General features: G+C 41.4%; 1 protein-coding gene across 2 annotated transcripts; it reads left to right on the top strand.

Moving 5' to 3' along the window:
• Positions 1-832: 832 nt before the first annotated feature.
• On the top strand, positions 833-25,377 carry MRPL39 (mitochondrial ribosomal protein L39). Of its 2 annotated transcripts, none has more exons than XM_045006927.1 (10): positions 833-983; positions 3,501-3,707; positions 4,058-4,197; positions 6,413-6,512; positions 8,541-8,608; positions 9,801-9,913; positions 12,383-12,448; positions 13,778-13,931; positions 21,792-21,839; positions 25,265-25,377. In XM_045006927.1, exons 1-10 carry the CDS (start codon positions 938-940, stop codon positions 25,328-25,330), a joined length of 1,008 nt encoding a protein of 335 aa, XP_044862862.1. In that variant the 5' UTR covers positions 833-937; the 3' UTR covers positions 25,331-25,377. The 2 variants fall into 2 exon arrangements, with proteins under 2 accessions (XP_044862862.1, XP_044862936.1); XM_045007001.1 differs by lacking the exon at positions 833-983 and adding an exon at positions 2,563-2,584.
• The last annotated feature ends 593 nt before the right edge of the window (positions 25,378-25,970 follow it).

Raw genomic sequence — 25,970 nt, 5'->3', positions numbered from 1 at the left:
TAATCACATGCTCAGTGTCTGTCATATCTTTGCCCTGTTGTGATCTGGCTGAATCACTGCCATGAGTCCACACAAGAAAATTGTAACAAACTTGTTCTAAGGAATTTAGGAAGTTTACTTTGTCCACGAAATCATCTTCTTATGTTGACAGGGTCTGGGTATCGACCTGAGCGAGACTCAAATCTTGTTTTGTGGGAGGAAAATTATTGGGCAGTTTGTGGTGGAACATTTTTAATTCCAAGGTCTCCTCAGTCTATGTACTTTAAAGCCGGGATATAGTAGAGAGGGGATCCCTGATGGCTGCGTAGTTATATGTTATCCAACTTGAAACGGGACACTGCAATGCATCTACGCAATGGCACAGCTTAAAACCATTTAAAAATTGCAGCTAGTGCAGAATGCAGCAACCTGCTTATGAAATGGGATTTCATGTGGGGGCCCCGTTACACCATGAGCGTCACTCAGGCCCCGAACGTGCAGACGGGACCAGTGCTTCTATACTGTGTGATGCCAACTTTTCCCAACCCAGCGCTAAAAATTTCCCAAAACTGGTGAAACATCCCCAGATAAAGTTTTTTTTTACGGTGCTTCTAGATCCTGGGGGATTTCCCCAAATCTGGGAATGTGTGAGTAAAAATGTTCTGAATGAAAATTCCCAGTTTCCCAGGTTGAAACATTTTACTCACACATTCCCAGGTCTGGGGACATTTCCCAGGACCTAGAAGCACTGGCCCGGGGCCCGCTCCCCGCGGAAGGATACGGCCCAGGGTCGCACGCGGCGGTGGCGGCGGCGGTTTCCCGAAGACTCATTCGGACCCCGCCCCTAGCGGGTGAGGCGGCCGGATCCCTGCGCCGCGGCCCGTGTTTCCGGGGGACCCTGCGCCGGGTGCGCGCGCGCGCGCTTGGGGAGGCCGCAGGGAGCAGCAGCCGCTGGGCCATGGCCGCGCGCTGGGCGACCCGCAACCTGCGGAGCCGCCGCGCCCGTGAGTGACCCCGGCCCTGCACTGGGGGGGGGGCCGGCCCGTGGGGGAGGTTGGGCGCCGTTTGCCCCCAGCAGCGTGGTGGGTGCGAACAGCCGCTCCCCCCGCTCTGCCGGGCTCAGTCCCGACCCGGGCTTTGCCTGCCCCTCAAATGCCGCAGCCGCGTCCCCGCAGCGCGCCAGCCCAGGGCACATCTGCCGCTACAACGGCGCGGCACTTTGAGGAAGAGGCTCTGCCCCAGAGGCGGGCAAACTGCGGCCCACGGGACCCTGCTGCCCGGCCCCATAGCGCCTGGCCCGGGAGGTGACCCCCGGCCCCTGCCCGCTGTTCCCCCTCCCCCGCGGCCTCAGCTCGCCCCGCCGCCAGCGCCGCTGCAGAGCCGCGGCTGGACCCGGAGCTCTGCTGCACGGTGGCGTGTCTGGCTCGGTGGGGGGCTGGATAGAGGGCAGGGGAGTGCGGGGTGGTGGTCAGGGGGCAGGAGTGTGGATAGGGGTCGGGGAGGTCAGGCAGAAGGGGTGGTTGGATGGGGCTGGGGTCCCCGGGCCATCAGGAATGAGAGGAGGGGTTGGATGGGGGTGGCGGCGGCGGGGGGGGGGCAGTCAGGGGTGGGAGTTCCTGGGGTGGACAGGGAGCAGGGGGTGGTGGATGGGGCAGGGGTCCGGGGGGGGGCGCCAGGGCAAGAAGCGGGTTGCGGGGGATCTGGGGCTGGGCCACATCTGGCTGTTTGGGGAGGCGCAGCCTCCTCTAAGTGGTCCTCCATACAGTTTCCAAAATCTGATGCGGCTCTCAGTCCAAAAAGTTTGCCCGCCCCTGCTCTACACCAACAGGAGAGAGCTCTTTCCTGGCATAGTTAATCCACCTCCCTGAGCGGTTTTAGCTCACCTCTCCCACTAACCTAGTGCTCTCTAAGTGTGTGTGTGTTAGGTTGGTATGACTACATTGCTCAGGCATATAGATTTTTCACATCCGTGAGTGGTGTAGTTAAAGCGATATAGGTCTGTAATGTAGTGACCATAGACGCTACCTATGCTGGAGCTGTGAAATTGACCAGAAAGCCAGATCCTGGCTCTCCAGCTGGGCTTCTTGGCTCCCTGCTGGGATTGGAGCAGCGGCACTGGGCTTCTTGGCTCCCCACTTGCCACCGGGAATGGAGCAGCTGACCACACACGAGGCACAAATCTCCCTGCCGGGAGCCTGGCTCCCCCGCCCGGCTCTCGTTGCTGTAGTTAATCCACCCCCCCAAGAAGCAGTAGCTAGTTTGACCAAAGAATTCTTGTGCTGACCTAGCACAGTCTACACTGGGGGTTAGGTCAGTCACATCTCTCACAGGTGTGGCTTTTTCACACCCCCGAGAGATGTAGGTATACCAAGGTAAATTCCTAGTGTGGACCAGGCCTCAGTTATAAGTCAGTGGTTTATCTGTCTAGGCACAATTTATGACGTTGGAAGCAGCTCTTGTATTGTGCAGGTTTCTTTGTAATATTATCTCCCCCTCCACACACCTAATTTCCAAAATGTTTTGTTTGGTTGTGCATCACCAGCGATCCATGGATCTTTTCCTCGTGGGCTACAGAATGTGAAACATTTTGGAAACCACATGGAGGGTGTGTGTGTGTGTGTGTGCGTACTCATGGTCTGCAGACTCACTTGTATAAATAATAACATTTACATTTTAAAATAAAATGAGGTTTGCAAAATTCAGTTATGTGGGATAAATAAACTTTTTTAAATAGGCAAGAAAATTATTACGGTAAAGGCTGAGATGTCAGTTGGTAAATTTTTTATAACTTATTCTATTTGGACTTAGCTAATGTATTTGATCTGAGGTGCTTATCATTTATAATCATTGAGTTAAAAATGGCTCTGGATAAATATGGACAATAATTTTTGTAGTTATTCATGCTAAGGTATGGGTAATCAAATCTCAGACTTCAGGATGTAAGACTATTGTTGTAGGAGTCAGAAAGGAATGTTTCCTCTTGGGCACCATTGCATAGTTAAACTAATTATTCCTGGATTTTTGGGTTCTTTTAAAGCATCAGGTTATTCTTCTGCAGTTGGGGGCAGTGTACAGGACATGATGCAGCAAAGATTTTCCATACAGGATCAGAATGCAAGTTCTTATGAGAGAGAATTATCCCACAATTCCTCTTATTTATTCATGAGGAGAAAGTAGAGGGACACAGATGCAATCATGGCTTGTAATAAAGTCAAATGCAGAGTCTGAAAGATTACAAGTAAGATTTTAGGTTTGTGCTGAGCCGTTCTATTTAAAGAACATGTTATTTAACTTGAATATTTAGGATCAGGTTTTTGCATAAGGAGTGGTTATTACAAATGTTAAGTGTGAACTGGAAGTTAGTGCCATTGCAATATGGATACAGTTATATTATAATTAAAGGTTGAGTTAGTGGTTCTTTTTTTTCTGCTCATTGAAGATGCCAATTAGTCTATTTATATCTGTTTGTGAAATATCTTGAGAAGCTCTATGTTGCTTAGTTAGATCACTTCTTTTTCCAGGGTTTATTTCAACAGCTCCTGCTTCTCGACTGTCAACACCTGAGATTGTTCAGATGCGCAATAAACTCTTCACTAAGGAGAAAGAGAGACAGTTGTCTTTGTATCCGCGAATTGAGAAGATTGAAGTAAAATATGTTGGCAAATCTCATCCTGGCACTTTATTTGTTATGAACAAAGCTTTGTCTACTCCATACAATTGTGCCATGCGTAAGTAAATGGAATCACAAACTGTTTGTTCCATTGTCTATCAAAATCACTTTTCTGATAAATGTATTTACCATCCAAACTGGCACATACTACTATCATGGTAATTACAAAGACGAACATAGTGGTCCAGGTAATAATACAAACATAGTATTTCAGTTTGGCATGTATAAAATACAGATAGTGGGATTTAAAAAAAAAAAGTTAATTTCTGTGGATTCTGATAGCATTCCCACACACAGGTTTTTCAAGCAATGATACTTCCATTTTGGTATAATAAGTGTAGAATTGCAAATTTAGCTATCTTAGAGGGATGTTGATAACTGCCTTGAATTCTTTCACTTCTTTTTTAGACTTAAGTGAATGGCATTGTAAGAAATCAGTATTGGCCCTTGTGGATGGAGAGCTTTGGGACATGTATCGGCCTTTGACCAAATCATGTGAAATTCAGTTTCTTACCTTCAAAGACGAAAATCCAGAGGAAGTGAACAAGGTATATCAGCGTCTTATTTCTTTATGCAATTTTTCCTCTCTTATGGCCTGATTCAACTCCCATGGAAGTTTTTTCTATTGACTTCAGTGAGTAGGTTAGGGCATTAGGTGGTAGTTTGAATGAAATTCTAGCTCTTTTGGTTACATGAGAAAATGCAAGTTGTTAAAATCACACATTTCTTGTTGGCTTCATCTCTATTGCTGTTTGGACAGTCTACTATCTCCACCAATTTTTGCACATATATATGAAAGCAAAATCTTAGCGTGCACTTTAGAGAAATCAAGAGTTGTATTAATGCAGGAAAATCATTAAGATATAAGAAACCTTTTCCTTCAAGCTCCATATGAACAAGGTAGACACTGGAGTAGCTGGTAATAACCCTGTTGAGAAGCTTTACTGAAAGTATAGTAGGATGCATAAAATAAGTTTTTAGTCTAAATTTCTGTAACAACTAAAAATGTATAGCCTAAACATTGTAATTTTAGTCTGCTAATAACTCTACACTAAAGATTGTTCATTATATAGAAGAAAAAAGGGTCTACAACCGGTTTCAGACAGGGAGAGGAGGAGTAGAAGTAGCTGTATTTGTAGTATGTCTTTAGTCCCTTAATACTAGCTCCAATATGGTAAAGAGTTGATTTGTCACTACATAGAATCATAGAATATCAGGGTTGGAAGGGACCTCACATGTAAATATCTATTGTTTTCACCAAATATATTTGTTTATAAATTTGATCCATCAGTTCTAATATCCTAGTTTGTAATGTAGGAATGTTTTTTGTTACATATTATTGTAGTAGCGCTTAGGATCCCAGTTGTTGATCAGAACTCCACTGTACAAACACAGAATAAAAAGAGTCTGCCCCAAATTGCTTATAATCTAAGTGTAGAACATGAGACCACACGTGGATACAGAAGAATATTGTAGGATTGAGAGTCAGAACTGCTGAATTCTGTTCCTGACTGTGTGATCTTTTCCAAGTCACTTAAACTCTGTCTTTCTGTTAACCCATATGTAAAAGGGTCAAATGGTACTTACTACATACCTTTCAAAGATGATGTGAGGAATATTACTTATATTGCACACTAAAAATACTTTACATTTGTAGTCAGTGATGTTAACTTCAGTAAAAAATCATTTTGGCAGAAGAGTGCATAAGCTGGGTTAGTGTTCCCTCTGCTTTAAAACAGGGTTGCATTGGAAGAAATAAGTGGTAGTCTCCTAAACTCCACCCCACAACTCAAGTTCCATGTCCATCTGCTTCCTTGAATTCTGTTGGCATGAATAATATACGTAATAATGTTGATGATTAAAGTGTCAGTTCAGGCATCAGAGCTATTGTTTCAGGTTGTCCAAAGACTCAAGTTGACACTTGATTAGTAGACGTTACATTAGTTTACATCTGGTTCACATTTTGAAGTTTATCTTCACATCCATAAGGGGTTAGTATCTTAATTATTTCTCAATGAAAATTTAGATTCTGGACCACAAAATGCAGTCATTGGGGCAAAATCACTATGTACTGTTCCAGTTTGACCCCTTTCTTGAAATATTGTAAACTTTAGAATTTACACTAGGCCTGAAGATATAGATACGCAGTATCTAGTATTTCCTGTCCTCACCTTTAACGTCCTCTATAATCTCACCTTGCTACACCTCTCTTTTCATTTGCTGTTAATTCTTCTCTCACTTGATATACTGCTTGCATCCCTCCCTCCTTGCCTCTTCCTTTATCTCCTTCTCATGCTCTCTTCATTCTCTTTCATGCTGCCTCCTGCAACTTCAGCAATCTGCAAGATGCTCTCTTCATCCTCTTTCAGATCCCTCCCTTGAAATACCTTTTTTCTGGAAATCTTTTATACCTTGTTTTCTCACCTGTAATTTTCCTGCACCTTTCTCTACCTGATCAGTTGACCTGTCTCTTAGAACCTGCTCCTGCAGTTAAATCTACATGGGTGGACTGTTGATTCAAAGCTTCTCCCGGAAGGGTGCACCTGGTGTTCAATTTAGTAAATCTTATGTTTGTAGCACTGTATAAATAATTGATAAAATATGCCCATTGTATTAAAATACTAATGCACAATGGAAACTAGCAAATTTATGAGGAATTCAGTTTTAAAGGAAGACTCACTATTTGAATCAATAGCTGAACTAGTCTGGCATGAATTGGCAACTTCAGTATAGTAAATTTATTTGAAATGCTCTTTATTACAGGCCTATTGGCGTTCCTGTGCAATGATCATGGCATGTGTGTTAAAGCAGGCTTTCAAAGATGAATACGCAGTCACCCTGATCAAAGCTCCAGAAGTGCCAGGTAATATAAATGTTTTATTGTTGATAAGCTCGCATAGACCCAGTTCAGGTGCATGTCTCAGAATTAGTATTACAGCACATTTAGGGGCTCTCTTTCCTACTGATGAGGGATTTATTATTCTTCCATTTCTAAAATGTGTCACTGTATTGTCTGGGTGCTTTAGACATTCATTTTATGTCCAAGGAAGATGTACTCAGAGAGTACAGCCCAGTTGTACCTTCTCTGTTCCCCTCTCCATCATCATTTCAATGGTCAGACATCAAGTGATGTTGGAGTGACTTCACTAATGTGTTTGTAATAATTGGGATTTCAGAATTGCTCATCCTGAACACTTGAAATCCCACCCAGAATGCCTGCATGAAGAAGTGGTCTTGCACCATGTCCTGAAGGTGGCAAGACTGATGCAGCCAATTTTACAATCTTAGACCCTCCATTAAGGATACAGTGACCCAGACCAGTATGAGGTGTAGTCTTGCCTTTTTCAGTTGAAGTGTCTTTGCTGATCACAGCTGCTTTGTCACAGTGCAGAAATAGAGGTGGTCTCTGACGTAACTGGGTCCAAGCCCATTTAGGGCTTTTAAGATGAGGAACAGGATCTTAAATTATACCTTGTATGGTAAGCTAAAGTGTCGGATATGATGCAGTGATGTTTGTTTTGAAATTTGTTTTAATATTGTTTACTCATGTAAATGGCCAGAGGGCTTACTAGAAAACTAGCAAGTTATACTGGGGGACTGTTGCAATAGTTAAGCATAATAGCAAAGATCCTTGACAATTTCTGCTAATTTCTAGTTGAGGGGTTGGCAACCTCTGGCATGCGGCTCGCCAGGGTAAGCACCCTGGCGGGTCGGGCCGATTTGTTTTACCTGCTGTGTCGGCAGGTTCGACCAATCGTGGCTCCCACTGGCCGCGGTTTGCCGTCCCAGGCCAATGGGGGTGGCGGGAAGCTGCAGCCAGCACATCCCTCGCCCACGCCGCCTCCTGCTGCCCCCATTGGCCAGTGGGAGCCGCAGTCTGCCGAACCTGCCGACGCAGTAGGTAAACAATTAGACCCAGCCCGCCAGGGTGCTTACCCTGGCGAGCCACGTGCCAGAGGTTGCCCACTGCTGCTGTAGTCTGAATTGTTTTAGGATTTTAAATTGATAGAAGCAAAAGGTTTTCCCAGAAGTCTGAATATATTTTTTAACAATAAATATGAAGAGAGCATTTCATCCTTGGGCTACTTAAGCGAAGCCTGAAATTGGCTGGCTATCTGGCAGTATGTCAAAGTGCACTCTGGAAATTTTAGAGTGCCATAGCAGGGTCCGCACAGTGACTTTGTGTGTGGCAGATTAGTGCCCAGTACAAATGCACCTTGGCTTGTTATGCACGAAGTCTTCATGTGGACAAGCCCTAGGTGTTTGATATGTGTGAAGCTGGTAGGCTGACCATCAGGTTTGACATACCATACCATGACTCCAAATGGCTTTTAGGCAGAGAGGCCAAGGACTGAATGAATGTGCATGGAGAACATGCTGTCTCCTCCTACCTCAGTATGTTGTCAGAATTTGAAATTATGTTGCTGCTGCCTGTATTACCTCCTCTTTGGATAAATAAATGACTTAAGTCTTCTATTCTGTCTGTCTGGCACCTCTGAGCAAAATACAATCCTCTGTACAACTGAAAAGTGCAGAAATACTCCAGAGAGGAGGAGGGTCAATCATACTTATCCAGAAAAAAAACTCTTTTTTGATGAGTGGGTACAGACTACCATACTCTTATAAAAATTGTAAATACCCTGAACATATTTTTGGGGTGAATATTTAAGAGACAAACAATCTGTCATTTGACTTTATAAAACCCAAACTGTCCAGCTGTGATTGTAATCCACAGATTTCAGCTTGTGATCCGTGCTATATTTCTGTAACAGAAACAGCCTTGTTTTGGCCCTTATTTATTCACACTAATAATGCTTTTGTAAAACTTTTGAGGCCATGAAATAAAATGTATACTTTGTTACAAATAACAGCATTTTCTCTGGCTCTGCAGTGATCTCTGGAGCTTTCTGTTATGATATTGTTTTGGACAGTAGGCTTGATGGATGGAAACCAACAGAAGTAAGTACAATTTGTCTTCTGAAAAGTAATTATTATCATTTACTCCTCCTTTGTTTGGATGACCTTTCTTTTTTTAAAATGGGAACAGTCTTGCTTTACCGTGGCAACAGTTTAGAGACCCCTGTTACCTGATTATCCCAGGCAAACCTCTGCCCCCATGTGGAGCCCCATTAAATTAAAGATAGCTATAGCTAGCACCGTTTTTTCTCCCAGTATGGAGAAGGTGATATATGCTTATTTAGAAATATTATGAGTGTATTAAATATTAAATTGTAATTTTCTTAATAGTTTGCACTTACATGGCATGTCTAAGCAGAGGGCCCAAAGCTGTTTAGACCTTTAATCAAGCCTCATGACTTCCTGTGAGGTTAAGTGAAAACAAATGTATTTCACTGGGCAGGTGTTTCTTCTTATAATGCGTGTTCACCAGAAGAGAGGAAAAAAAGATGTATGGCTAAAGGGCCAATGTTAACAAAATATGGAATTTCACTTTAGTGCAAACTGTAGTTTAACTTGCCCACTTTGAAAAACTTTCTAAGGTAGTTGTGAGTCATTTTCAGTTTCTCACTCCAGTAAACATTTTGATTGTTGCTAATATCTTCTGAGTACTGAAGTTTGATTTTTTTTTTTTTGGAGTGGCAACTAGTGTTGTATTTATTGATGTATCAATAATGTCCACTTTTTTTTTTTAATTTGTTAACAAAGAGGGCACTTCCAGGTTGGATTTTGGTTGATCACTTGAAAACTAGCCAGGTATTAGCCAGATTAGTGTTCAGCAGTGGCAGGATCATGTCTATGCATACAGTATGTTTGGAGGAGCTAGTTGAAGCTCTTTCAATGAATTAGAAGTCTCTCAAAAAATTTGGAAATGGGAGTGCATGGGTAATAAGGAATTCCCATTTTCTTTGGGCCTGATGCAATATCGATTGAAGTCAGTGAAAACACACCCATTGATTTCAGTGGCAGGGGCCACTCCTAGTTAGAGTAACTGGTAATGTCCTACCAACAGTAATCATTAGCAAGTCTATTGCTGATAGATATATTTGTAGGAATTTATAGATATACTAGGAGTATCCTTAAAAGCTTGTTGTTTACCATTTTGACTACTTGTTACAATATGTTTTATACATACAATGTGTATTAAAGAGCAGCTGAAGAACAGTGGTAACATAGTCTACTTTTTTGTTTTAAGGACAATTTCTGTTCTCTTACAAAAGAAGCATACAATCTAATTCACAAAGATCTGCCGTTTGAAACATTGCACGTTGAAGCAAAAGTGGCATTAGAAATGTTTCAGCATAACAGGTCAGTGTTTATTTCCGATTTAAACAAAAATAGTAAAGACAGAATTGAATTGCTAAAGGAAATAAAAACCTTTAAAAATGTGACAATTGAAATATGAAGGGCTAGATCCTCAGTGTAAATTAGTGTAGCTCCACTGACTTCAGTAGAGCTAAACTAATATACACTTAAGTTTTCCTGTTAAATGCATACACTAGGTGGCACTACAATGTATAACTGAGAGGTGTTTAAGAAATTGAAACTGTTATGAGATTTTCTATTCAGTATCAAACTAGTGAAATCATGAAGTTCTTTCACCATATTATTAATGGTTAAATTCCTCACATGCTTATTCGTTTAAGTTTTGTTCTATACAGTCAATCTCTATATTGAGATATTCAAATTTAACAAGTGAATCTAGGAAGTTATCTTCTAAATAACATTATATTTTACTATCAGCCTTGGTTAACAGGTAACTGGCTAAGCTTGACACGCCACCCGACTATCACCCTACTTTTGTATCATTCAAATATATAAAAATAACTTGTTTTATTAGGAAAATACAATACATTGTATGAGATATATGTATTACGATAATACATTAGTCTGTGTGTATATGCCTGTTGAAGTAAGGCTATGTATTAGGCTAGAAGATGCACACAATAAACAAACAGGCGTGCACACATGCACCAAAGTGCGTGCGCATCTGAACATACTGATGAATCTCACACCTACCACGTACACATTTCAAGCTGTTAGCAGATGCTGTTTAAAGATCTGACACATGAAAATGGGAGGAAAACAAAAATATATGGGTCAGAATACATTTCAGAACACAAGGATATATTAACGTTTTTTTTTTTTTTTTTAAAAGGAGAAAAGGATGAAGTTGAGGGTATGCTCTCAAATGGTGTGGCTAAATTATTAAATGTAAATATTTATAGGCTAATAGTTCTAAGTCTACAACAGTAAAAAGCAACAATGAGTCCTGTGGCACCTTAAAGACTAACAGATGTATTGGAGCATGAGCTTTTGTGGGTGAATACCCACTGCGTCAAGCTTATGCTCCAATACACCTGTTAGTCTTTAAGGTGCCACAGGACTCATTGTTGCTTTTTACAGATCCAGACTAACACGGCTACCCCTCTGATACTTAATAGTAAGCTGTTTATTCAAATGAAAAGTTTTATTTGGGGATTAGAGAGATATTGTTTTCTTATATTCAGAGGTGGCCTTGTGTTTTGAGTTCTGTTTTAGTTCTGTAGCAAACCACATTGAATTTCATTAATCAAAGCATTAATCCACTGAATACTTTTTTCCCTGTCCTGCTGTCCACCAAAATAAATGCTGATATTTACCCAGAAAAAATGTTACTAGTTTTTTCCACTGATCTTCACCTGTTTCTGTTGTTGTGATAAACGTTGATCAATTCCTGTTTAAAAATAAAATAAAAAACCAAAACCGAGGTGTCCTATAAATGGGGTGCTGACCAGGGCCTGGGATTTATCCCTGGCTTGGCCGTGATCTACTTTGTGATCTCAGGCAAGTTGCTTTACCTCTCTGTACCTTTCTTTCCCCTCCCCTTAGTTCTGGGGCAAAATGGTGGATACTAACAAACTTTTTAATCAAGTGAAGAAAGGCATAACAGCCAGTGGCTGGAAGTTAAAGCTGGACAAATTCAAATTAGAAACTAGGCACACATTTTTACAGTGAGAGCAAACTACTGAAGGAAGTGGTGGATTCTTTCTTGATGTCTTCAAATCAAGGCTAGATGCCTTTTTGGAAATTATGCTTTAACTAAATGCAAGTTAATGGGCTTATTACAAGGTAACTGGGTGTAATTCTGTGGCCTTTGTTGCACAGGAGGTCAAACCAGATGGTCCCTTCTGGCATTAACATCTTTGTATCTAGAAAGGCTTATTTTTATTGAAATGTTCTTTCCACAAAATAAAATGAATGTAACTGCTTTGAGGTGGATTGACTCATTCATGACATACATATACCTCTACCTCGATATAACGCTGTCCTCAGGAGCCAAAAAAATCTTACCACGTTATTGGTGAAACTGCATTATATCAAACTTGATTTGATCCACTGGAATGCGCAGCGCGCCCCCCCCTCGCCCCCTCCCCCGGAGCACTGCTTATTCGTGTTATATCGAGGTAGAGGTGTACTTTTTGTGAGACATGTCAAAAAGGCCTTGAAATATGAAAGGTAAGGGTTTAAAATGGTTTCTAATCTTATGAATATTGAGTACAATTATTAAAAAAGCTTCTTTGATGCATAGCTCAAAGATTTTTTTTTCTCATCATTTTTCCCATATTAACTTAATAGTGGAGTTAAGGATTAGGTTCCCAGTGACTTCAGTGGGCTTCTGCCTCAGACCCTTATAGATTATAAAAATAATATGCAGCAACTTGATTGTTTTTGCTTCTTCATATATGTAACTTTATATCTGACAAATTTCAGTGTGCTGTTTTGTTTTCTTTCAAGGTACAAAATGGATTCAATAGAACAGAAAGCATCGCAAAATCCTGAAGGAATAGTGAAGTTACATAGGTGAGTAAAACTTGAATTTTATTCTGTAATGATTCACAATGGTCCAGTTACTTTGCAAAATTATATGCATCTGAAAGAAAGATAAGTGACTTTTGATGTATTTTAATTAAACTTTGCTTTCTGCTAGCTGCATTCTGATCTATATAGGTTCTTCCACAGCACCATTATTTTTGTATTTAACTCTTGATGGGACTCATTAAACTTTTCAGAAAGCTTTTAAGACAGTGGGCTTCCTTCCCCTGCCTCCCATCTCTTGATGGTAAACACTGAAAAAACCCCCGTCACTTTAAAAGCTTTGTATTAAGGTTCTAAATTAAAAATTAATCTTAACAACTTTAATGTATTAGAAGAAAAATACTTTAAAACAAAAATTAAAATTTTCCTGGTAAACCTTTTTATGCCAAAATCTCATTCCTTTTCCAGTTTTGGCAAACCTTAGCACTGTTAGCATTGTGTTACTTACACTTACGTTTACACTGGGGTCAGAATGGAACTGGCTTCAGGTGTTAAAGGAAAGAAAAGCAGAAGAAAGTTGTAGGAATCTGATTAGTGAAGGGAAAAATTGCTTGAGGGGGGAGAAATGTTTATCATAGTCCATGAGTTTTAAAAGGTTCCATTTTTGGTTTAACCTCATGCATGCTGTTCAGACCACTTGATGTTTGTGTGTTACCATGAGTGGTTGTTGTGGTCTGGAAGCTCCCTACAGAAAAATTGGCTTTGCAGAGATGGCTAGTTTTGGAATAGTGTTTTTCCTGGGAAAAGTGTGTTCGCTCAGGGAAGTCTGCAGAGCACAGAGTGGGGACTGAGGACAGAAGGGAAGATCTCTGAAGGAAGAGTGTGATGTGAAGGGTTTCGTTTTGTTTTTAAATTCTCCTGCATTTTGTATATTTTCCTTCCTTCCTTCATTTATGCAAGCATTGGAGTTTTCAGATATATGATAGAGGAAATCCTCCTTGAAGCAATAAATAGAATCATGTCAAAAGTTTGTGCTTTTGGGAGCAGATCCTGTATATTGTCATAATTCCATTAAATCATTGTAGCTATAACAGCTGAAGAACTGCCTTCTGGACTCTAGTTTTAAATTACTTATTCAGGTTAGGAAAACATGCTGAACCTGAAGTTTTCAAGGGCACTTCTTCCCCAGATACCAAGAATGCTGAGCTGTAGTGGGATGTTTGGTTTGGGATTTGTGTGGGTTTTCTCTTTTGGTTTAGAAAGAGGTTCACTATAATTTTCTGTAGATAGACAAGAGAGAATGCCTAAGTGATAATGAAAAGAAATATTGCTATAAACGTACATTCACTGTGAGTTTTATTGTGCTCCATTTAGGTTTGGTGACTTTGTAGATATTAGTGAAGGCCCTCACATTCCAAGGACAAGTTTTTGCTTCCAGTATGAAGTGACGGCAGCCCATAGTCTCCAAACCAGCCAGTCTGAGTCTATACGAAGGTTTCAGGGTGTGTCTCTGCCAATTCACTTAAAGGTAAGTAATACATTCAATACAAATATTCTTTGCTTAGGACAGGAAGGAGTGGAAGTAGTCTTTTTACATGTCTTCAAATCCTTAGCATATGAAGTGCCAATATCTTGTCATAGTTGTGAGAATAGGGTGAGCAGATGTTCCGATTTTATAGGGACAGTCCCGATTTTGGGGGCTTTTTCTTCTATAGGCACCTATTATCCCCCACCCCCTGTCCTGATTTTTTGTTTGTTTGGTTTTTTTTTTACACTTGCTATCTGGTCACCCTAGGTGAGAAGTAGATGAGTGGAAGGCACAGAGTGTAATTTACTTTAGGAGTGTGAAGGCTCTGGTTTCCTGGGCACTATTTTAGATATTTAGTCAAAACTCTTTACTACAAACCAGGCTCTGTGGCATTATTTAAGCATTAGCTGTTGTTGTTTTTTTTTTTTAAATATACTTGTCTTCCAGTACAGTTATTTTAGTCATGTCACTTCTGGGGAGGTTCTATAATTGTCCATCACATTTTTCTTGTTCGTGTGGTTACTGAGAATGTTTTCTCCAAGGGAAATGGCAAACTGTCTATTAACTCTTTTAAATGAGTAAAATTATTTCACTGCACATCATTCCAAAGTGTAAAATAAGAATTGCCATTCAGAATCAGACCACTGGTTCATCTAGTTCAGTGTTCTGTCTATAAACATCTATCAGATAATTCAGAAACAGGTGCAAAAAAACTCTGTAGTGACAGTTATGGAATATCTTGCCCATAGAGTAAAGTTCTTTCTAACCTCCATCAGTTAGCTTCTGGCTTATGCTCTGCATCCCTATCTAAATGTGGAGTGCCAAGTTTCAGTTTTAGCATCTGTCTCTTCTTTTCTCACTCTCTCCCTCTCACACATACGCACACCTTTCTAAATTGTTTATGATTTTGGGGCTACCGTTAATCTTATATTAGCCCAAATTCCTCTGCCTCAGTTGCCAGCAGAGCAGGGTAGGAACTTTGCCCCCACTGAGAGCCAGATCAGCTTTCCATGGGCTAATCCTTTAATGTGTGCAAGATCATCTGAGGGTCTCAACCTAGCGGCCTCATGGCCTTCTTTATTTTGCTGTGTATTGCAGAAGCTATAACTTAGAAAATGTCTTGCTTAAAAGGGTTTTTTAAATTTATTAAAATATTTAACAGCAGCGGATACCTCAAGCCTTTCAGTCACAGAATGTGTGGTGTGGTTAATGGGCAGTGTGATTTCCCCTCCCCCCCCGGGTCTATTAATGTGTATAAACCCTAACGCTGGCTGACAATTGTTGAGAAGGGTTTTTCTCTATCTCCTCTGTAATTCACCACTACTTCCCTTTGCTGACACTGCCTGTGTAAGTGTGAATGGGAGGTCAATTTTATGAATTTGCAGAGGTGAAATTGAACAAACTAGATTTGCCAGTTTGAGAAGTGTTATGGCCAATATTGACATAGAATTTAGTTAGGGTAACCACTTTTTATTGAGTCTAGTCTAGTCTAGCTAGCTTGCTAATGAGTGCTAGGTTCTTTTCAGGTCAAGTTTTACCTTGGAGCATTTCTCAGATCAGCACACTTAATTATTCTTAACCAATCCACAGTGTATTAATTCACCCAGAATCTCACTATATAGTCAACAGTTCATAAATCCAGTTTAGATACAGCAAATGTTCTAGGCGTGTGCTAAACACAAGAAACACGGTCTTCTAAGCGATTAATAAAGACTATTGTTGATGTCAAGCACTTATTAGAGAACAAAACAAATTGTCAAGATTTCTTATTACATGTACTTCATAATTTTCAGTTCTTTAGTGCTTCTAATACACTTCAAATAATTCACCAAGGAGTAAGGAGGCACTTGTCTTAAGGCATTTTTGTGAATGTGGTCCCTACTGTTTGATTTGTTAAACTGTGATGGGTTGGATCACAGAAACCCCCTGGGAGCTGCCACCTGATATGCCCAGACTACTTCTTTCCCAGACCCAGGGGTAAAACGGTGATTCTGCTTTTCCCCCAACCCTGAGCCCCTCGGCCAGCGGTTTATGTTTGATTGCAGCTTGTGCTTGCTCATAAGAGAATGCATACCCAGCTAATTCACCCACTGCATTTTCCTTTTTGTCCCACAAATACTGTTTTACGTCATCACTGCATGTATTCAGGAAGTGTTCCTGACTAACCAGATCATACATCCCTTCAAAGCTTGTAATGCCTTTCCCCCGCACCCAGTTATCTACCAAATCTCTCATTTCATTGGCATAAGCCACATTACTCAATCCAGATCCCCTCTTAAGATTCCTGAATTTAACCCTGTAGGCTTCAAGTGTTACCTGAAACTGTTTCAAAACCAGATCCTTAAATTTACCATAGTTTGAAGCATCATCAATAGGCATCTTATTGAATATGTCCAGAGCTCTGCCAGTCAATTTTGCTATCAATGTGGTCATCTTTTGATCTTCAGGGATGGCAATTTTGCTATCAGTGTGGCAATATCGTTGGATTCCTCATACTGTGGATGCAATTGCTCCCATTTATAGACTTTTGGGGAAGTGGAGCCAGCAGGTGGAGGGTTTTGTTTCTTCAACTCCATTACAGCCAGTTCATGCTTCTGGGCCTCCATAGTGCTCTCGTGGGCAGCTTCTTTCCTGGCTTTTTCTGCCTCCACCCAGGCTGTTTCTGCCTCCATAGCTCTCTTGTGGGCATCCTCCTCCCTCTCCATGTCTTTTATGTTCATTTTCTTTTTCCTTTGCTTCCAGTCTGGCCAGCTCTAGTTTGTTAGCTGCTTCACTGGTAGTCATTTTCCTGCTTTCTTCTGCTGGGCCACACCCCCTCTGCAGTTCACTGAAACTGGGATACACTCAGCTCAGGGGATCCTTAGTTAACCGAGACTTTCACAGCGCCCAGTGTTCAGCTGTTCTGGGCAATTTGCACCCTGTGCAGTTCTACCTTCTTCTGATCTTCCTTCTTACTTATTTTGCTTCCTTTTCTATCCCTACTTCCTTACCCGAAATAAGCAAACAGAAAATAACAAACCAGTAACCACTTTGTCTGTTCTCCAGCCACCATCATACTTAAAACTCACTTAAAATCACTACCAGTATCTCAAAGCAATCAGCTGTGCACAGATCCTGCCGACTACGCCACTGTGATGGGTTGGATCACAGATACCCTCTTGGGAGCTGCCACCTGATGTGCCAAGACTACTTCTGCCCCTGCTTTCCCTGCCAGCTCAGGACCCCAGCACCCTGTCTTGCTGAGCCAGACACACCCGTCTGCTCCAACACAGACCCAGGGTCTGAATTACTTACCCCAAAGCTGCAGGTTTACCTGAAAGCAGCTAACAGAAGTGTTCCTGTCTTTAACACTCAGATGCCCAACTCCCAATGGGGTCTAAACCCAAATAAATCTATTTTACCCTGTATAAAGCTTATGCAGGGTAAACTCATGAATTGTTCACCCTCTATAATACAGAGAGAGAGATGCACAGTTGTTTGCTCCCCCAGGTATTAATACATACTCTGAGTTAATTAATAAGTAAAAAGTGATTTTATTAAATACAGAAAGTAGGATTTAAGTGGTTCTAAGTAGTAACAGACAGAACAAAGTAAGTCACCAAGCAAAATAAAATAAAATGCGCAAATCTATGTCTAATCAAACTGAATACAGATAAGATCCTCACCAGTTCCAGAATGCTCCCTTTTAGAGACTACTCTCCTTCTAGTCTGGGTCCAGCAATCACTCACACCCCCTGTAGTTACTGTCCTTTGTTCCAGTTTCTTTCAGGTATCCTGGGGGGGTGGAGAGGCTCTTTCTTTAATCAGCTGAAGACAAAATGGAGGGGTCTCCCAGGGGCTTAAATAGACTTTCTCTTGTGGGTGGAGGCTCCCTCCTCACTCCTATGCAAAGCTCCAAGATGGAGTTCTGGAGTCACCTGGGCAAGTCACATGTCCATGCATGAGTCAGTCTTTACAGGCAGAAGCCATTGTCCCCATGGTATCTTGTATGTCTCCAGGAAGACTTCTTATGTGGATTGGAGCATTCCAAGATCCATTGTTCCTCAAGTGCTTCCTGATCGGGTACTTAACCTTGCAAATTCCTTCCTAAAGAAGCTGACCAAATACCTCACAAAGCTTACTTTGAAATCAAGCAAGTATACAGCCAATATTCTTAACCTCAAGTACAAAATGATATATGTGTAGAAATAGGATGAATAGATATAATAGACCATAACCTTTACAGAGAGATGTTACATGCTACAGGCAGCACAAAACATATTCTAGTTATGTCATATTCCCATAAAGCCTTATGGGAGGTACCATCACAGTATGAAAGGGGGATGTTTAAAATGTCAAAAGTAACTGCTTCAAGTTATTGTTTTCCTCTGTTAGTCCAGTTTGCTTGGGCTTACAAAGGAGAACGTATATTGCAATACTTAGGTTTGGTCTACACAACCAACTGACTTAACCACCCCTCCCCCCCGGTGTAGATGGCACTATGTTAATGGGGGGGCTTCTATTATTGACGTAGCTATCGCTTCTTGGGGAGATTGAGTACCTATGCTGACAGGAGAGCTTCTCCCATTGGCGTAGGTAGTGTCTTCACTAAATGCTAAAGCAATGCAGCTACAGTGCTGTAAATGTAGACAAGCCATTAGTTTAAATCCAAAATATGGTTACTTGAGATCTCACTTGAAAGAGTGTAGACTCAGTCAGATAATATTGTTGTTAATGTTAAAGAACAGAAAGAGAAATACAATCTCTGAAATGAAATCTCACTGCTGCTTAGTCCTGTTAACCCTGAGATGGCGGGGGGAGTCTCTTTCACATGGCTACTCTGGGGATCTGCTGGATTCTTCAGTATCTCTGTGGGTTTGATCAACTCTTCTTCTTAGTGGTGTAACCCTGGAGGAGGAAAAAGGTAGCCCACATGGATTCAGCTAGCTCTAGGGTCCCATATGGTGATTTCAATTTATATATCCTGTTTCAGGGTTCACTGGAGGAGGGCAGTCTTATTTTTTTATTGGACACTGGCCAAAAGTTGCTCTCAGCTTTCAATTTATAATTTCTCTGCTACTTCAGTTGGTGTCCAGTAGATGGCGATGGTGTATAATTAGAGTGAGGCAACATCATATTGATGAATAGTAAATTAATTGAAAAATGCATTTTTGGGAGCACGGAACTATTCACATATTTCAGTTGTTTGGTAAATAGTGGTTTTTTTAACTCCTCTCTAAAACTTGATTACCGTATTTTCCGCACTATAAGGCGCACCTAAGAGCCTTAAATTTTCTCAAAAATTGGCCGTGCGTCTTATAATCCGGTGCGCCTTCTGTGTGCACTGAGTTCCAAAATCTGTAAAAATGTTGTTGTGCGACTTTGGTAAGCACTTTGCTTGATTGACTGTTGGACCATTTTTCGCTGACACAGGGACGTAATACGCAAACTACGTACGCTGGCAGCGATAAACCAATCAGAGAACATTACGTAATATGTACAGTACGTACGTTTACCTTCTCCACTCCTCCGGTAGGTATACTACCGGTATGCTGCAAAACAACATTTGTTTGTCTAAGGACCCCCGAAAATGGCACCAGTGAAGAGACATGCTTACGAGGCACAATTCAAACTACAGGCTATCAGTTACGCGGTTGTAAATGGGAATAGAGCAGCTGCGAAAGAATTCAACATCAATGAATCTATGGTTCGGAAGTGGAGGAAGCAAGAAAATGAACTGCGCCAAGTTAAGAAGACGAAACAGAGTTTCCGCGGGAACAAATCGAGGTGGCCACAGTTAGAAGACCAACTTGAACAATGGATTATTGAACAAAGAACAGCCGGGAGAAGCGTCTCTACAGTCAGCATTCGACTGAAGGCAACAACGATAGCACAAGACATGAAGATCGAACACTTTCAAGGAGGTCCGTCTTGGTGCTTTCGTTTTATGAAAAGGCGTCATCTCTCCATCCGCGCAAGAACTACCGTGGCGCAGCAACTGCCGGCGGATTACAAAGAAAAGCTGGCCATCTTCCGCACCTACTGCAGTAACAAGATTACCGACAAAAAGATCCAGCCCAACCACATCACCAACATGGACGAGGTCCCCCTCGCTTTTGACATCCCTGTGAACCATACTGTGGAGAAAAAGGGGACCAGCACGGTATCGATACGCACCACGGGGCATGAGAAGTCGGCTTTCACTGTTGTTCTTGGTTGCTACGGTAATGGACAGAAACTACCACCTATGGTCATTTTTAAGAGGAAGACGCTGCCAAAAGAAAAGTTTCCAGCTGGAATCATCGTTAAGGCCAATCAAAAGGGCTGGATGGACGAGGAGAAAATGAGAGAGTGGCTGAGAGAGGTGTATGTAAAGAGACCGGATGGTTTTTTCCACGCATCACCGTCCCTGTTGATCTGCGACTCCATGCGTTCCCATCTTACCGCTACTGTGAAAAACCAAGTGAAGCAAATGAATTCGGAGCTTGCCATCATTCCGGGAGGATTAACAAAAGAACTCCAACCGCTGGACATTGGTGTAAACAGGGCGTTCAAAGTGAAGTTGCGAACGGCGTGGGAGCGATGGATGACAGACGGCGAACACACCTTTACTAACACTGGGAGGCAGCGCCGGGCGAGTTACGCCACCATATGTGAATGGATTGTGGATGCCTGGGCTAAGGTATCTGCTTTAACTGTTGTCCGAGCTTTCGCGAAAGCCGGCATCATTGCTGAACAGCCACCTGGCAACGAGACTGACTCCGACAATGATGAGAGAGAACCCGGCATGTTTGATGGCGAAATTGCCCAGCTGTTCAATTCAGACACAGAAGATGAGGATTTTGATGGATTTGTGGGAGACGATTGATTAAAAAATAATGTGAGTGTATTGTTAAATAGTAGAATAAAGTTCAACTAAACTCACTGTTTTGCTTCCGTTACCTTTTTACTACACTATGAACACCGTTACCTTTTTTTGTAGACCGTATGTTTTAGCATGCGCCTTATAATACGGTGCGCCTTATGTATGGGTTAAGTACAGAAATAGATCCCGTAATTGAGACTGCGCCTTATAATCCGGTGCGCCTTATAGTGCGGAAAATACGGTAATTTCCAGAATGCAATGGGCCATGTGCATAGGCAATCAGGATGCTAGTCTTGTTTGTCAGCCTTTGGTAGGTTCATTATAGTTAGAGGGAGAGAGAGAGAGAAGTTCCATCTGCTTTTGCATAATGACTGACAATAGTTTGTAGATTTTGTTTAAATGTTGCATTGCCTATTCCTGATGTAATAAAGATTCTTTTGACAATGTCTCTGTAAAATGAGGCTTGTTGGGCTTTTATTCTGAGCAAATAAAGATGTGCAATTTGTAACCTTCTTTTGTATTCTTGCTAAGGAAATAGAGTTTTATGCTTAAAAGGGCAGGGAGAGAACTTACGGCTGTTAACAATATATTCAAGACACATTTGACATTTATACATTTTACACCAGAAAAGATATAAAGAAGGCCCCAATCCTGTCAACGTTTCTATATTTGCTTAAGTTTATTCATGTGAATAGGTCCGTTAATGTCAGTGGGACTATTCATATGTGTGAGAGCATGATAATATCCAAGTGTGCAAGAGAGAGAGACCTGTCTAGTTGGAAATGTAATAAAAATTAACTAATTTCAACATGAGCCATCAAACTGCCTGTATTTTTAGTTTTGTTTATAGTGGTGGTGTAGTTGTACCTTTCCTGGACCTGAAGAAGCTTGTGTCTCTCACAAACTGAATACAAGATATTACCTCACAGACCTTGTCTCTATTTTTCAAATTTGCCACAGGAGCTGATTTCAGTTTAATAAGAAGTAATTCACTGCACTCAATCACTTTTTTCCAGGCTCATCACACAGTATGGCGAAGATTGCGGGAAAGGGCTCAGAGACTGGTAAGTTGAAGTAGCAGCTAAATACACAGCTTTAATGACTTATTTTTCTTAAAGTAAAAGATAGAACTGTTTGATTAATCAAACTGTAGAAGTTAGATAATCGTAATTGGAGGATGCATACAAGAACATATTTATTTAAAGGAAGAAATCCAGGCCAAATCTTAAGAAAAATTTAATGCTGCATTAGAATATAAATAAATCTAATTGTTTTTGTAAGGGTATGCCTACACTACAGGATTATTCCGATTTTACAGAAACTGGTTTTTGGAAACAGATTGTATAAAGTCAAGTGCACGCAGCCACACTAAGCACATTAATTCGGCGGTGTGCGTCCATGTACTGAGGCTAGCATCGATTTCCGGAGCGTTGCACTGTGGGTAGCTATCTCATAGCTATCCCATAGTTTCCGCAGTCTCCCCTGCCCATTGGAATTCTGGGTTGAGATCACAGTGCATGATGGGGCAAAAACAGTGTCACGGGTGATTCTGGGTAAATGTCGTCAGTCAATCCTCCCTCCGTGAAAGCAACGGCAGACAATCATTTCGCGCCCTTTTCCCTGGATTGCCCGGGCAGATGCCATAGCACGGCAACCATGGAGCCCGTTTAGCCTTTTTTCACTGTCACTGTATGTCTACTGGATGCTGCTGACAGACACGGTACTGCAGTGCTACACAGAAGCATTCATTTGCCTTTGCAAGTTAGCAGAGACAGTTACCAGTCATATTGTACCATCTGCTGCTGTCATGGGTGCTCCTGGCTGGCCTCGGTGAGGTCAGCCGGGGGCGCACGGACAAAAATGGGAATGACTCCCCAGGTGATTCCCTTCTTTAAGTTTTGTCTAATGGAGAATTAGTCCTGCCAAGAATCTCAGGCAAGCCTACTAAAGAACCAGAGAGGCAAACGGCCGCTCCGGGTCAGAGCCCCAGACATCCCGCAGAAATGATGAGCTGCGTGCCATTCTAAGGGGTGCCCTTGCAACAACCCCACCCCTCCTGGGCCACTGTGGCAGTTATCCCCCCATTTGTGTGATGAAGTAATAAAGAATGCATGAATAAGAAACAACACGGACTTTATTGGCTCTGCAAGCAGAGATAAAGGGATGGGGGGGAAGGCAGAATCCAGCTGCTATGATATTCCAGGCAGGACTGAATCTCCATTAGACAAAGCTTAAAGAAGGGAATGACCGGGAGTCATTCCCATTTTTGCCCAGGCACCCCCGGCCGACCTCACCGAGGCCATCCAGGAGCCACTCACAGGATGACGACGACAGATACCAGTCATATTGGACCGTCTGCCATCGGGAAGGGAAGGGAATGCTGCTGTGTAGCGCTGCAGCACCGCATCTGCCAGCAGCATCCAATAGACATACAGTGACATTGAAAAAAGGCGAGAAACTATTTTTTTCCCTTTTCTTTCACGGGGGGGCTGACGACATATACCCTGCACCACCCACGACAATGTTTTTGATCCTTCAGGCTTTGGGAGCTCAGCCAAGAATGCAAATGGTTTTCGGAGAGTGCAGGAACTGTGGGATAGCTGGAGTCCTCAGTCCCCTCTCCCTCCCTCCATGAGAGTCCATTTGATTCTTTGGCTTTCCGTTACACTTGTCTCAACTCCTTAAGTTTCCCGCAGCACTGTGTTGAGTCCCTATCGTGGCCTCTGTCTGTCATAGCCTTGGAGATTTTTTTCAAATGCTTTAGCATTTCATCTTTTTGAACGGAGTTCTGATAGAACAGATTCATCTCCCCATACAGAGATCGGCTTCAGTATCTCCCGTACGGTCCATGCTGGAGCTCCTTTTTGATTCTGGGACTGCATGGTCACCTGTGCTGATCAGTGCGCCATGCTGGGCAAACAGGAAATGAAATTCAAGAGTTCGTGGGGCTTTTCCTGTCTACCTGGCCAGTGCATCTGAGTTCAGATTGCTGTCCAGAGCAGTCATAATGGTGCACTGTGGGATAGGTCCCGGAGGCCAATACCATCGAATTGCGGCCACACTAACCCTAATCGAAATGGCAATACTGATTTCAGTGCAACTCCCCTCAGGGAGGAGTACAGATATAGCTATTAAAAGCCCTTTATATCGATATAAAGGGCTTCGTTGTGTGGACGGGTGCAGGGTTAATGCGATTTAACACTGCTAAATCCGATATAAACACGTAGTGTAGATCAGGCCTAAAAAGGAAAACATTGGAACTTTGTGGAAGCCTGAGCTGAATTAAAAATATTTCTCTGGAATACTACAAATCATGGAACTTGGATGGTGTATGTGATTTCCTCCGTAGTAAAATTGCAAATTCTGTCAATATAGATTTTTTTGGTACACATGAATAGTCTCTTTGTAAGCTCTCATTAAGTAACTTTAAAGAATTGACATTTTTCAAAATTTCTAAAAGATGAGGAAAATAGAATATCACCTTTTGTATTTTTATTTTTTCTACATGTTTAAGGTTATATGTGGAATTTGGAATCTGAAACGAAGATTTAGCATGCACTTGAAATACAAGTAAAAGTGGAAAAAAAGCAGTGTAATGTTCTAACTGTACAGAGACATCTGGGTTAAAAACCAATACCGGAGCTTTTTGCCTCATGTATAACAAGACAAATGAGTCAAGTCAAAGAAGGCTGATACTAGGGGTGAGCCTATATAGAAGCTAATGGAAGCCAAATGGGAAAATGATTGCATTACATTAAATGGGAAGGTAACCTGAAAGAGTTCTAAAAAGTAAAATGTGCCCGGTGTAAGGAAAGGAAGTTTCCTGCTAACATTTTATCTGGAAGAGGACTAGAAAGTAATAGTGAAGCCAATCAAAGGAAGCATCTACAGTGACTGAATAAATACAAAAACATGTTAATGGAATAAAGGAAGTAGAACCCTACTGTAACATCTACACATAACTAAACTTGGGCAAGTTTGGTAAAGATTAAATAGTAAAATGATCAGACTTTTAAAACTCCAAAGCCAATATTCTGCTTGCTGTTTGAATCGCAGCAGAGAAAAAGCATATCACATCTGTTCCACAGTCCATTAATTAAGAAGCATGCTCAAGGCTAAAATATAGTACAATAGAGAACCCATTTTTCTGACCCTCCAGTATCCATATTAACTGGACAACCAGTGCACACTCTCCTGTGGCCTCTAGATGCCACTGCAGCATTGCACTTTCCCATTCTCTGGTTTATCTGGATTTTTGATTATCTAATCTGGCCCTGGTCCCAGTTAGATCAGCAGACCAGAGGGGTTCTGCTGGTTCTTATAAACCAGTTTGAAAATGTTTGTAGTTCATATTTAATTTTAAAGGCAACAGTACTTACTATCCTTGCTCAAGTATAGTACAGCAGAAGGGGAGAATGTACAGGTTATGGTGAGAGAATGAAATTATGCTTAACCCCCACTCCCTCCCTCCAACATTGATGTTTTGCAGATTATTGAAGATGGCAGTCTGGAAGCAAAAGATGGAAGTCTGGAAGCAAAAAGTGTATCAACATAATTCTTAATTTTCATGTGTAAATTAATAAAATAAAAATGTTTTGGACATGTCTTTTGTGTTTATGTATAAAGATAAAATGCCAAGTTCAGTCCTGATTGTTGCAGTCAACTGAGTTAAAGTTAAATCAGGGATAAATTTAAGGCTAATATCTCAATTGACTTATTTGATTTTCCACATCAGTTAAAACTGTAATTACATCTGAACTAAAGTTTGAAAAGAGTGAGAAATGAATGTTTCGTGTATGGTAACACTCAACTCATTCATGGTATTTTCATAATCTCAGATTCTGATAAACCTTTATTCTGTAAAATATTCCATAAATATCCCATCTTGGTACACAGAAAATAAGTGAACCATTAACACAGACAATAAGTGAGCTAGTCCATCTGTACTAATTTGATGTATTTTCTTTTTATTCAGTAACATGCAAAACAATTTTTGCTTAGTATTTGTTTCATCTGCCATGGAAAAAAACCCAACTTTGTGTCCACTGAAATGCTAGTTCAATTTCTTACCAAAATTATTCCCCAGTGGAATGTCGCAAACATCTAAATCTCCTACAATAACAAGTCAAAGCAAATTATTTTTGTCTTCCATTTACAAAAGCACACAAATGTCACAAATATCTTTGCTGCTTCAG

This window comes from Mauremys mutica, chromosome 1, assembly GCF_020497125.1.
Source record: "Mauremys mutica isolate MM-2020 ecotype Southern chromosome 1, ASM2049712v1, whole genome shotgun sequence".
NCBI classification, from domain to species: Eukaryota; Metazoa; Chordata; order Testudines; family Geoemydidae; genus Mauremys; species Mauremys mutica.
Note: the sequence above shows the minus strand (reverse complement) of the source record. Positions and strands in the feature narration are given on the sequence as shown.